The 14,057-nt window shown below is 26.9% G+C and overlaps 1 protein-coding gene across 4 annotated transcripts in view; it reads left to right on the top strand.

The window, feature by feature from the left end:
* IleRS (Isoleucyl-tRNA synthetase) overlaps positions 1-14,057 on the top strand; it is a 51,358-nt gene that overhangs the window by 15,070 nt on the left and 22,231 nt on the right. For all 4 annotated transcript variants that reach the window (XM_087157433.1, XM_087157435.1, XM_087157432.1 and 1 more), the window contains exons 6-11: positions 458-542; positions 1,844-1,972; positions 3,759-3,846; positions 6,373-6,433; positions 7,819-7,914; positions 12,355-12,477. In XM_087157433.1, the coding sequence (XP_087013559.1) occupies positions 458-542; positions 1,844-1,972; positions 3,759-3,846; positions 6,373-6,433; positions 7,819-7,914; positions 12,355-12,477 (582 nt within the window). The remainder of the gene's footprint in view (positions 1-457; positions 543-1,843; positions 1,973-3,758; positions 3,847-6,372; positions 6,434-7,818; positions 7,915-12,354; positions 12,478-14,057) is intronic.

Below are 14,057 nucleotides of genomic sequence, written 5' to 3'. Positions count from 1 at the left end.
ACCATTAACACCTCATTACCATTAGTTATAGATTGTGCTGAAAATGATTTTGTGAATTAATATGTAAAACCAGTAAGGTTGTTTTTAAAAAAATATAAATTTTAGTCCATAATACATATACTCTCTTCTCTCTATATAGGCAAAGCATTAGGTATTATATTTGAAATTAATTATTGCCACAACAAGCATTGTTGCTTCTAGTAAAATAGAAGAGAATAATTTTTAAAATTGGTCTTAGATTAGGGTCCTTGAAAATTTTGTTGAGGTCCTTGAAAAGTCCTGGAAAGTCCTTGAATTTCAATCTCATCATAGAGTGGGAACCCTGTAACTGTTCTCAATAAAAGGTTTCTTGCATAAAAAGATACATTCTCTAAATAAATGTTTCCTCTGCATTAGTAACAAATTACATAATTATTATGTGTATTTTTTTCATTGGTTTCCCCATTCTGTTTGATAGGTAATGCCATTTTCAACTGCTTGCAGTACTCCTTTGTCCAACTTTGAATCTGGTCAGAATTACAAAGAAGTCGTTGACCCCGCTGGTAAGATTTTATTTATTTTCCACGCTATTCATAGCTGAAAGAGTTAACCCATCATTTAGACTTTTATTATATGTTTACCAGAATAACATGGCAAGTATAAAAAAGTTATATCTATGTATAAGGTTAAAAAGGGCACACCATATATTATAAATGTATACAACCAAAATAAAAAGGAAATGTGATTTATTCTAATTTTTGAAATATTTTGGACTGCATTGTTTTAGACTCAAATATATAAAAATGAAAAGTAATCGATTGATTTGTATGCGTTTGCATGAAAAAAAAAGCTGTATTGGTGACTTTTTAATAGATTTATTAATTTTTTTCTATATATTTCAGATGCTTTTTTGTTACATTTACATCTTTTGTGCAAGATAATTTTATTCAAAGTCTTGCATGACAAATAAAATTTCAGCAAATACTACTTGAGACTAATAGCGTTAGCCAATTTATTATTTTGAAACACTAACTATACAACTACAATTAAAATTGCTTAAAATTAGTGCTTAATACTAGTTATAGAAATTAAAATGTAATATTGCTCTACTGAAAACGTGTTATTCATTTAAGAAGGGCATTAGTTCCCATTACTTTATGAATTTCAAATCTAGTAAAAGAGGTTCACCGTGAGGAAAAGTTTGAGTTGTTTTTTTATCTTTTGTATCAGTTATGAGTTGTTAAAATCTAAATTCAGAAGCATCGGACTGACCTAACCTTTAGTGAGAGTTATCTGGTGTAGTAAGATGTATGCAATTTGCACACATGCACGCACGTACATACACACATACATGCATGCATTCATACATACATAACTTTTTTTTAAGGAGGAAGGGTTTTCTGCAATTTATTTTCTTTACTTCTTTGTGATCTTATTTTATTTCTTAGTAATTATCATTTTTTTAAAAATATTTTAATAATATAAAAATGATTTAAAATTATTATTGAACTATATATGAATTATTATTAATCATGAAAATAAACTTCTTAAGGCAAGAATAATACTTTATTGTTTTTTACTCTCTAATTTTTGCACACATAAAATTCCATTTTGTGACCTTCATGTTTCTCTGCTCATCATACTCAGTTTTTATTACGTTATTCTGCAAGAAATTAGTGTATCCTGTAATTTGAACAATTAATTATTCATTTATTGAAGCATTTTTAATAACTTTTCTATGTTAGAGAAGTATTGCATGTGTTATGCCCTTCAATAAAAGAATTGATTAAAAATCTTCACTATAATGGTATTTATATTTTTTAAAAGCTATGAATGCTGTTATTTATAGCAATTTATTTTATAGTGATAGTCAATTTCCCACTTGATAAAAGTCCTGATGTTTCTATTATTGCCTGGACTACTACGCCATGGACTCTTCCTAGTAATCTGTCTGTCTGTGTACACCCAGACCTAGATTATGTCAAGCTTAAAGGTGATAAACATTTATTTTCATTTTTAGTGCTTCAATAGTCATGCAGTATTCCTACACCCATTTATATTTTTCTGTCTAAAGCTGTTTTTCCAAAAGAACTGGCTTTTGATTTGTTTATACAGCTTGTCAAATATTATGTAATGGATTGAGTTGTTTGTTTTGTTGCCTATTGTTAATATTTCTAGGATTTTAAAAAGGTTGAAAAATAATTAAGCGAATAAAATTGATTTATAATGTCACAGTTAAAATGTGTGTTTGCAAATCAAGCACATAAATAATTACTATCAATGTATCTTTTGCTTAATTTAACTCTTATTTTAAATATGCAATATTTCAGCTATTTGTTTTTTGTTATTATTCATTTTCCATGTCTTTTCACAATTCCCCTTTTTTTGTTAGATTATTTTTTCGAGGCAATTTATAAATTGCATATGCAGGAGCATTTTATATATCTGTAAAGCATCATAAACTTATGTAATTTTAGTTGTACTTTTTGACATAAAATGTTTAAGTACTTAATGTTTCTTATTTATTTATTTATTATTATTATTATAATTTTTTTAAAAATTTTCTTGTATTATATCCGTACGTTATATACAGTTTCTAATTTTTTCCACAAAAAAAATGTTTAAGTATTCTTTTTGCTAATTTTTTTTATTGCATCACACTTATTATATTGTCAATAATGCTATGTCTTTTTTTTAAAGTTTTTCTTAAAAAGTCGTTAAGCAAAATATTGAAGAAAAGTGTTCAGATCTTTCGATTTAATATTTAATTTATGTGTGTATAGCAAATATTTTGTTAAGTATAATTGTAAGAAACCTTTTTTAAAGCTTAAATATTTTTAGTTTTCAGCTTTTCATTTATTAGATCTCAACATTTTATAAATTGCTTATTTATTCATTTTTTTTTTTTTTAAATAAAGATTTTTTTAAAGCAGGATTTTTTTAATCGATATTTTTTTGTTGATTACTTTGATATTTTGTATTTTTGTTTGAAATTAATGATCTATTCAGAATCTTATTGAAAAATAATTTTGTATATCTAGTTAACCTAAGTTAAAAATATGGTGTAATCTTATTGCAAATGCAGCATATAAAATTTGGTGTAATCTTATATAAAATGCAGCATATAAGTGTAACTGTTATGAATCTGCAAAAATTTAAAAATTTAAATTTGTTTGTTCAGAGGAAATTTTTAAGTTGGTTCAGTTATTGAAGTATACTTAAAAATCTTGCTTGCAATATAGGAGAGTTTTAAAGTATTGAAAATATATTTGGAAAATTTTTCTTAATTCCATTTTATTTTTATATAGTATTGTATTGAATGAAATTTACTATAACTTACGGAAATAAAATTAAATTTTTAATTAAAAGCTTTGATTAAAAAAAAATAAATTAGGATCTTTTGTTAAAAGTTTTTTCTTTGGAGTCCCTTGGGTCGTAATTTTAAATTTTTAGAACTAACATACTCTCCAGCAATCACAAGTACTCCCCCAGACACCAAACTTACAGGATGACTGTTACTGTAATTATGAAGATAAGTGATAGTCACTTTAAATGGGGGTGTTTGGATAATTTTTTTTCCATTGGTTTGAGTTGCGAGAGTCGTATTATTTCCTCAACTGTCCTGATTTTCAATTGACATGACAAACAAGACTTTCAGTCAGAAGGAGTTCTCATGAATGGTGGGTGATTGTCCCATAAGTAACTTTTAAAAATATTTGTTTTTATTTATGATCATTATTATTTGCAATTCAATTTTCTATGTTACTGTTTTGTTGTAGACAATGCCACTGGTAAACTGTATATAATGATGGAAGCAAGACTGGAAGCTTTATATAAAAAGCCTGAGGACTATACAATTCTTGAGAGGTTAGTGTGTATTGTCTTAGTTTTTTTCTTTTCTTTTCAAGGGTTAAATGAAGTTTAAAAAAAATCAAATTTGAAATACGAAAAGAATACAGTTATAATCTATGATTTGTTATCATCATGAGGATTAATTATGTATTTATAGAAACAATTGTATTATAACATTACAAATGAAAGATTTAATAATTGAAAATAAATTATGTTGCATAATATGACATTCAGTATTTAAAATTCTTATTTTTCATGATTTTTTAAATTAAGTTAAGCTAAATAGGTATTTATTTAACCCCTTAACTGCCGAGCAAAATTAACGTGATTCACTCCCCAGTGCCACCGTTTTTCGCTCAAGTGCACTTTCTTACACGGTGTTTTGGTGGGGGAAAGGATGCAGGCTTTGCAATTTAAAAACAGTTTAATTTTACAAGACAAGAAAAAGGAAGGAAAGAAAATACAAAATTTAAATTAAATAATAAAAATTCAATATAAAACATGTTAAAACTTAGCTGTTGTATGATAAATCCTGAAACATGGTTGGACACATTCATCGCACTAATAGTGGGATTCACGACAAATTTTTTTTCTTGAACAAACAGCACATTTTCGCGATGAATTTTTCTTTGAAGACGTTGATGGAAAGAATAAAAAGCGCCAAATACATACGGGAAACAAAAGCGAAAAAAGAATAAACCCGACCTTACTCAAATAAATACAAGCGATTAATACGATATCACTTTTCCATAACATCCTTTTCCCATTCCCCCTCCTCCGAAATTAGTAATACATTCGCAAAGTAAATACTTTCAAGGCCATTTTACTGCATTCTGAAGTAGGGGGTGTAGTTCTATTTATAGCAGAGCAATGCAAAGCATCGTACTTCGGAAAAGCGTATATATACGCCTGCGGCAGTTAACGCATCGTCTGGCCGAGACGTATATATACGCCCGCGGCAGTTAAGGGGTTAAAAAAATTTTCTTGTTATTTTAAAGTAATTTTTTGGAAAAAAGAGAGTTTTATGCGTTTTAAATAATTCAAAGAATTATAATTTGGAATGCTTTTGTTATTTTCAGATGTATTTCATAGCTGTTCTAGTTCCTAAGATTAAGCAGTTCGGTGACATGTGTTGCTTAAAGCATAATTCGAAATATATTTTTTTAATGCTTAAATAAAAACTGTTGTAGTAGTATAAGCAACATTTGTTCCACATTGCACAATTCAATTTATCATCCTGTAATATAAATAAACCAGTTCTCTTTCCCTTTTCTAGGAAAGGTCCAAATTTTCTGTACATTTACCTAAAATGTTTAAAGTACTTAATACTTTCATTAAATTGATTGCTTCAACATGTGTTAAAAAGATTTAAGATTGACTATCAATTTTATTAATTTTTTTATTAATTAAAGCATTTTTATTTTGAAAAATTTTTCTGCTAAAATTTTAAATAAATTTTTGCATATAATGCTTTACTTAGCATGCTTACACTGGATTATCCGTTATACATGTTGTTCCAACTGTAAAATAAAGGATAAGCATCATGTATGGGTTACTATATGACTGTTTCGTATTATTTTTACAATATCTGCTATTTTCATGTTGCTCTGTTTAGCATCCATGTGCGATTCCATTAGCATCCATTTGCAATTCCATTGGCGCTGTGTTATTTTAACACCCATTAGAATAGCTGTGCTGAATTGCTTATTTCAATATACTGATGGTAATTTAGTAAAAGGATTTAAATGCTTCAAGAAATTATTTAAACCATTATTTATTTTGTTGTTACGCACATTAAATCTGAAACATCTTGAATTCCCTTTGAATGAATTAAGATTGGCAAGACACCCTAAATTTTTATCCCAGTTGGTCATGATCTGTGTTCAAAAAGTTAGTCTATTAAAGATTCACATTATTAACCAAACGTGCATTTTATACTCTCATTTTAAAAAATAGGCAGTGTGTCTGTGTGCATTCATTAGTTGTAAAGGGGCACTCAGGATCTGTGTACATTGGCATTTCTTATCAAAATCTCAAAACATAAATTCTATTTGTTTAAAAATTTAATTCACTCTTTTCGTAAAATGTAAGTTTTTCTTAGTTTATTTTTAAATTAAAACGACGTGTTCTTCACAGTTATTTAGAAATATATCATTTTATTGAAAAAGACTGCCTCTAACTTGCATATCATTTTTAATGCATTTTACATCTATAGAATATTATTGAGAAGAATACTTTGGTGCATATGTTAGCATAATAAAGTTATGTTTTTATCAATTATTCTGTTAGTTACTTAATTAATATTTAGGTAAAGCATTGCTTTGTTAAAAGTTAATTTTGTAATTTTTAACTATAATTAAATATTTACTGTATTTTACTGTATTTACTGTATTGTAATGACCTCACATTATAGCATTACATTTTTCCTGGATGACAAGTGTGGTTATATCAAGAGTCGACTTTATCAGATGTTAAATATTGATCTTGCATTTCAATCAGTGCATATGTAAACTTATATATTTTTTAATTTTTTTAATGCAGGTTTAAAGGAAGAACCTTGGAAGGAAATACATATGATCCCTTATTTCCATATTTCAAACATGTAAGCATTCTCTTGATTAAATACTTCAAACTCAATTATCCCTTAATAAATTAAATTATATATGATAATTTGCAGAACAAATTATTCACTTTTGTTTTTAGTTATCATTTAGCTCTAATGTCTTATAAAATTAAACAAGCATGTTTTGGCTAATTTCAAATTTTTTTTAGTTTTGAATTTTTAGTTTTTAGATCCTTTAGATTTTTGGTTAGTGGGTGGAGGGAATTCTTAATCATGATGTATATATTCAATTAAATTTACTGTATTTAAGTTAACAAAAATTATCTGCTTAAATAGTAAAAATATCAGGGATGAAAGACTTCTGCAAAAATGTGGGAATCCACTTTTTTCTCAAAATTTTATGAATTTCCAACAGTGTACCAAAAACACAATTCTTTTGAAGGAGGTCTAATTATTACAGACAAGTGTACCGTTGTCTTGACAATTGCAACTTCCACTGTTGAGCAAAAAGGATAAGGTGCTTGGTTGCTGAGTTCTAAACAGTTTTGTTTAAGCCGCCGATATTTAATCCAGGGTGTTCTTCCTTGGTGCGACACATATTGAATTTGCATATCTATACATTATAGTTCTCGACTCCGTTAGTTCTTATTTTTGGCCGTTCTTGCGTTTATCCTTGCACATATTTGTTTTTCTTTTACTTGTGCCCTTTTTTTACATGGTGCATCATAAGATGAATATATTTTAACGATGGAAGTCAATTTAATAGATGAACATTAAGTTCACACGATAGATGCTGCTAAAAAAGTTTTTGAAATTTGAATTTTGAAGGTTTAATAGGTGAAAGAAAAAAGGCAAAGTGACTAAAACTGTTAGTAACTATCATTCAGAAGATATTGAGGTGAAAGTTAGTGACTGTTTTAATTTAAAATGTTTGACTGGCAATTAATTTAAAATGATGATTATCAGGCCTTATATATTGCTTTAATATAGCAGTGATCAAAGACGTTTAAAATTATATTCAAGAAAAATTTAAATTTCATTGATTAAATGCTTCTTCCACGTTTAGTATAAAATATAAATATCACTGCAGAGTTAGAAGTTATGTTTTTATATATCTTGTTGATATCACAATATTACATAGATATCACATATTTACTCCTCCTCCCTCTAGTTTCTGTACTCTAAAAGTTCAGCTTTTTTTTTATTTTTGTCCGCTTTCATGCCTGTATTATGTATTTATTTCACTTAAAAAATGTTAAGTTAGCAAATATATTTATCTGGTGAATCTTTTCATTTGTTGATATTTTGTTTAATGTAGTTGGAAGTGTGTCAATATGTAATAACATATATTTATACTGAATAATTGACATTTGAATATTTACACAACTTTAAGACCTTAATTTTTTTTTTTTTTTTTGGTTTAGTTAAAAGCAAAAGGAGCATTTAGAGTTGTTTGTGATACTTATGTAACTGAAGAAAGTGGTACTGGTGTTGTACATCAAGCTCCATATTTTGGAGAAGTGAGTATATTATTTTATAGACAGAAACTATTTTAATTTTCAGTCAGTTATCATATTGACAAAAGTTTTGTTATTAAATTTTATGTTTAGTGATGTATAAAGCATATTATTTAATTTTTTGTACACAAAATTTTTAATTTTGTGTAAATGTAGTGATTGTTGTTATTTTAAGTTTGTTCTCAAAAGGTAAATTTAAGTATCTATTATAAAACTTAAGCTAAGGTACTAGTTGGTATAGATAAATTGTCGATAAAAAATTATAATTTTTAACTGCAGTCTTCTCCCCATAGCAAAGCTGGTTTTTCTTCGTAATTAGGTAGAGAAATAGTGTATTGGAGAGAAACATTCTCCCAATTCTATTCATTTGCTATATCGCCAGTAGGTTAATATTATTAAATTAACTTAATGTATGCCCAGTAGCATGCTTGCAGCCACAGAACTAGAAATCAGGTAAAAGTCAGGGATTTTATCAATCTTGAAGGAAATTTTGTTCGAATAAGCTAAAATCAGAAAAAGAAACTTACTTTTTGTGTTCCAGGCATGCGAAAGCCCAATGTTTCCCCCCACAAAGATTGGTATTATTGTGCTATTGAAGGAACGAGTCTTCAATTAGAAAACAATATTTTCTCACAAATGTTTATGATAACTTATAATTTTGATCAGCAAGTTACAAAGCTGCTTTTACAATTATCCCCAATGTATCTTAAATAGCTTCAGAAATAAATAAACGAATGATTTTAAAAATAAATGTTTTTGCTCTCTATATATCTTTACTGTATTTGCATGTATGCAAGTAATTTTTTTTATTTATTCTCAATTAATTTTTTAAAAAATATATTTTTTCTTAAAGAAAATTGCTTAAATTTTATTTTAATAACAAGTAAATTACTTTTAGTATATTTTCTGTACACGAATGAAACAGAACTGAAAAATTAGTAATGAAATTTATACCATCTGTTACAAAAATTAGGTTAATTGAAAAATTAGTCTGAGAAATTCAGGTTTTTTTCTGTATTGGATAAATTTTCTATCCATCCCGTGTCTGCCAGAGTTGGCCAAAAATGTAATTGATTAAATTTTTTGATTACAGTAATCAATTACTTGTAATCATGATTACAATTTTCAAAAATTTTGATTACAGCTGTAATCATGATTACAATATTGATTACAGTAATCAATTACTTGTAATCGTGATTACAAAGTTTGATTACAGCTGTAATCATGATTACATAGTCGATTACAGTAATCAATTACTTGTAATCATGATTACAACTTTCAAAAAATTTTGATTACAGCTGTAATCATGATTGCAATTTTGATTACAGTAATCAATTACTTGTAATCATGATTCCAAGTAATTGCAATTACAAGTAATCACAGCAAAAACGATTACGAGTAATTATGATTACAAGTAATCAAAATATATGATTACATGTAATCATGATTACATGTAATCTAAATACACGATTATTGTATTCTTATAAATGATTATATTTTACAGTAGATAGTAGAATGTATTTTATAATGATACATTTTGCACGTATTAACATGTACTGCATTTTGTACGTATTTGTATACGTACAAATGAATGTAACTAAAATGTATGTACATAAGATTTTATCTAGTGCATATGTTCGGACATTTTAGTTTCACACACATGTACATACACTTACATTGTAGGTATAAAATATATGTACGTATGTATATAGATAATAATTACGTATGTATGTGCAAACAATGTAGACATGTACATTTATACACAATGAATATATGCATTTTATTTAAATATTTGTGTATGTAAAATGTATATCTATGTTTTCATGTGCGCTTGTATAAACAAGTACTTGTGTTTGTACAAACATACATTGTCTGTACAATGTATGTCCCATGCATGCATGTGCAATTTATTTATGAACAGTATAATATATGTATGCATGCACAATATAGGTATATCTGTAGGATGTACAATATATGTATGTATACATGTACATGATATGCATGTCCAGTGTATTTATGTACATATACATAATATGTTCATGCTCAATGTATGTATCCAAATATGCATAATACATTTGTGTACGATTGTACGTACATTTGGCGCATTTATATTTTACATATATTCATATATACATACATTCGACATGCATAACGTACATACATACATTTGAGATGCATATATTATACAGATGTATATACATATAGCGTACAGATGTATATTCATATAATGTACATATGATGAAATGAACATATAATGTTCATATAATGTACATATGTGTGTACATATACAGTACATATGTGCATAAATATATTGGGCATAATTCTTTCGAGCAAATTTTACATGTGTACATGCATGCTATCCCTATCTATGCATATGGTGCAATGTATATATGTCCAATGAATGTATCCACACATGTACAATACACGTATGTTCCATGTATGCATATCCATATGTACTATATATGTATGTACAATACATAAATGTATGTACATACATTGTACATGCGTACATACATTACACGTATACATATGTACATTACATTTATGTCTAAATATGTGTACAATGCAATAAATAAAATGCATGTAAGTTAACTTTTAATGACTCAAGCAAGTTAAATGACAAAATCAAACGATATTTAAATTTAGTTTTCAGCTTTAATTGTTCTATATCATTTTGAAATTCTCGGAATAAAAAATTATTTTCAGGTATTTTCATGAAATGTTTGACAATACAGATTTATTTTTTTTTATAACATAATGCATGATTCATAGAAATTTTTTAAATGGTAAGAAAAACGGTAAATTTTATGTGTGGAATTAATATTTAGAAATTCAAAATAAAATTATCGTTTGCTTTCTAAAAAATATGAGGTCGAGTTTCATATACCTTAGAATAAATTTTAAAACAAATTTTAATAACTTTACTCATATAAATTTTTTTAATGTATGCACAATGTATGTGTATATTGTAATTACATATATTTAAATGTACGCATGTATTTGTACATTACTTGTAATTATGTACATGTATACGTTGTATGAACATGCGTACATTGTGCATATAACTATTTTTTTGTACATCCATGCATTACATACGCATAAGTGTTAACAAAGTATGTAGTTATACAAGTACATACGTAAGTTGTACATAAGTACATACTTTGCGTGCACATATATCGATGTACGCATTTTATTTACGCAACTATGTGCATATATTGCACCTTTAAATAACATTCTTACATATTGTACGTAAATACGCACAATTTTACATACATACGTACATTATATATATGTGCTATTATCGTAAATTTATACAATATATGTACTTAAGTACATAAAAGCATGCAAACACATAAACATTATTTTCATATACGTTCATACATACAGTGTCTATGTATACAAAGATACAAAACATTGCCTTTTTGTACAAACTAACATACATGCGTACATGTATCATCAATGCATAATTATATGTACTAAGCATATGCGCATTGCATTAAGTATATTACTATATAATTATGAATATTGTGTGTACAAACAACGTTTGTGCATACATTGTATGTATAGGAATCGCAAATTGTACGTTCGTTCGTGCGTACATTCTATGTACATAAAAATATGTAAACACATGAATACTTACATAAGAAATTTGCCTATAGTATACAATCGTAATAACTTGTAATCGTATAGTTTGATTACAAGTAATCACAATTACATGTAATCATGATTACATGTAATCATATATTTTGATTACTTGTAATCATAATTACTCGTAATCGTTTTTGTTGTGATTACTTGTAATTGCAATTACTTGGAATCATGATTACAAGTAATTGATTACTGTAATCAAAATTGTAATCATGATTACAGCTGTAATCAAAATTTTTTGAAGGTTATAATCACGATTACAAGTAATTGATTATTTGTAATCGTGATTACAAGTAATTGATTACTGTAATCAAAATTGTAATCTTGATTACAGCTGTAATCAAAATTTTTTGAAAGTTATAATCACGATTACAAGTAATTGATTATTTGTAATCGTGATTACAAGTAATTGATTACTGTAATCAAAATTTTTTGAAAGTTGTAATCACGATTACAAGTAATTGATTACTTGTAATCGTGATTACAAGTAATTGATTACATAGCTGTAATTATCTGTAATCAATTACAGTTGTAATCAATTACTGTAATCAACTGCCAACTCTGGTGTCTGCTACCATGCAATTATAATTTAATAATAATTTAATTTTAATGTTATGTCCATTAAGACTGTAAGTACACAAATTATTAAGACCCTATCTCTTTTGCGTATGTTTAAAATTTCCATTTTTCTAAGATGTATATTAATTGAATGACAAATGAATTGAATTTTCAGTAATTTATGTTTTTTATTGTATCAAAACAGATTTTATAATTATTTATTTATTTATTTTAAAGGATGATTATAGAATATGTCTTAAATATGGAATCATTACCAAAGATCAAGAAATAATCTGCCCTTTAGATTTCAGTGGAAAATTTGTTGATCCAGTGACAGATTTCAAAGATCAATATGTTAAAGTAATTAATTTTCTTCCAAACATTATTGTAACTTTTTATTTACTGTTTAAATTCTAATTTTAATATATAATGAATTATATTAAATTAAGGTGATTATGTTTTATTGTTAAATAACTGGTAATCCAATATAATAGTTTAGCTGATGTATTTAGTTTATAGCATGAATACTTGAGTGCTTTATTGAATGAAATCTTGCATTTAAAGATAATTTAAAATATTTTAAAATTAATTGCAATCTCTATTTTGTGTTTAGTTAGTCTCATATGAGTACAGATGCTTTTTGAATCAGTTTTTACTTTAATAGAGAAAGAGAATGAAATTTTATTTTCGTTCTCTAATAAAATATATATAATAAAATGCTCAAATTTAATTTTATAACTGTTAGCCTTTTTTATTAGCAACATGCAGGATCTTAAAAATTAATAATTAAAATAATCTTCCCAGGGATTTATAAGTAGGAAAAATTAGAAATCATTAAGTACCAAATTTTGGATTTTTAGTGCAGCCTCTCTCAATCCGCAATGTATGTCCAGAAAACTTCAAAATCATTTTTCTTAAAGCTATATCTCTCTAGTCTGCTTAGTTTGTTAACTCAAATACATTTCATTGATTGATAGCACATTGAGCTCAGAACATCAGTTAAAATTACGTTCTTTTCAAAAGCATATAAAATTGAATCAAAAGAAATTTTGTTTTTTGTATAGATCTATAACTATTCTCATGAGCAAAACATTCCCTTAGTAGTTTGTTATAGGACTGGGGTTTATAGAGATTCAATCTCCACAATTTTCTGATTGATCAAATGATTGTTTCTACATGGTCAGTATTGTGCTTAAGCCACTTTTACTTCCCAGACAATCTCGTACTTATCAATCTGAAGATAACTATTCTCATATATAATTAAAATAAATTTTGTTTTTCACCTACTGCTCTAAGTATTCTATACCTGGAACATTTTTATTCGATTATTCAGAGTGGTAGCGAATTTTGTGATTTAACATTTTATTATTGATTTGATTTTTATTTAGAATGATTTTGTCTATCACTGCGTAAAGTGAAACAACTTACATATAAGTATTTAAAGTCAATTATGCAGAGAAGTTTATGTAAGTGTAGGCAAAATTAAACAAATTAAGTTAATCTTAAATTGTTATTTGGCTACTGCTTTGAGCATTCAAGGAAAGTAGGTAGGTACTTTATTTATGTTGTGCTGGAGCTGCACATAGGGCTATTGGCGACCATCTGGGAAACATTCCTAAGATTGATCCGAAGACACGCCATCATAATTTTGCCTTCTGCAGACGAGATGTGCTCTTCCCCTTTGGTAGTTGAACAACCTGTGCTAGGAAGCTAGGACTTCCAGAAGCTATGAACTAATCTTATATAATATTCAAAATGAATTTTGTTTTTCATCCTGTCTTAAAGATTATATCAGGTTAGAAGAAGATTTCTACCATTGCGTAAATAATGTGCTTAAATATATCAATTAGCTATTTAAATATTTGCACCTATATCTTAAGATTGAAATTTTTTTAATCTTTTTTAAGTGACGATTCTTTTTCTTCTATTCTTGTAATCTA

This window comes from Parasteatoda tepidariorum, chromosome 2, assembly GCF_982258835.1.
Source record: "Parasteatoda tepidariorum strain Cologne lab strain chromosome 2, Ptep-v5.0, whole genome shotgun sequence".
Lineage (NCBI taxonomy): Eukaryota > Metazoa > Arthropoda > Arachnida > Araneae > Theridiidae > Parasteatoda > Parasteatoda tepidariorum.
Note: the sequence above shows the minus strand (reverse complement) of the source record. Positions and strands in the feature narration are given on the sequence as shown.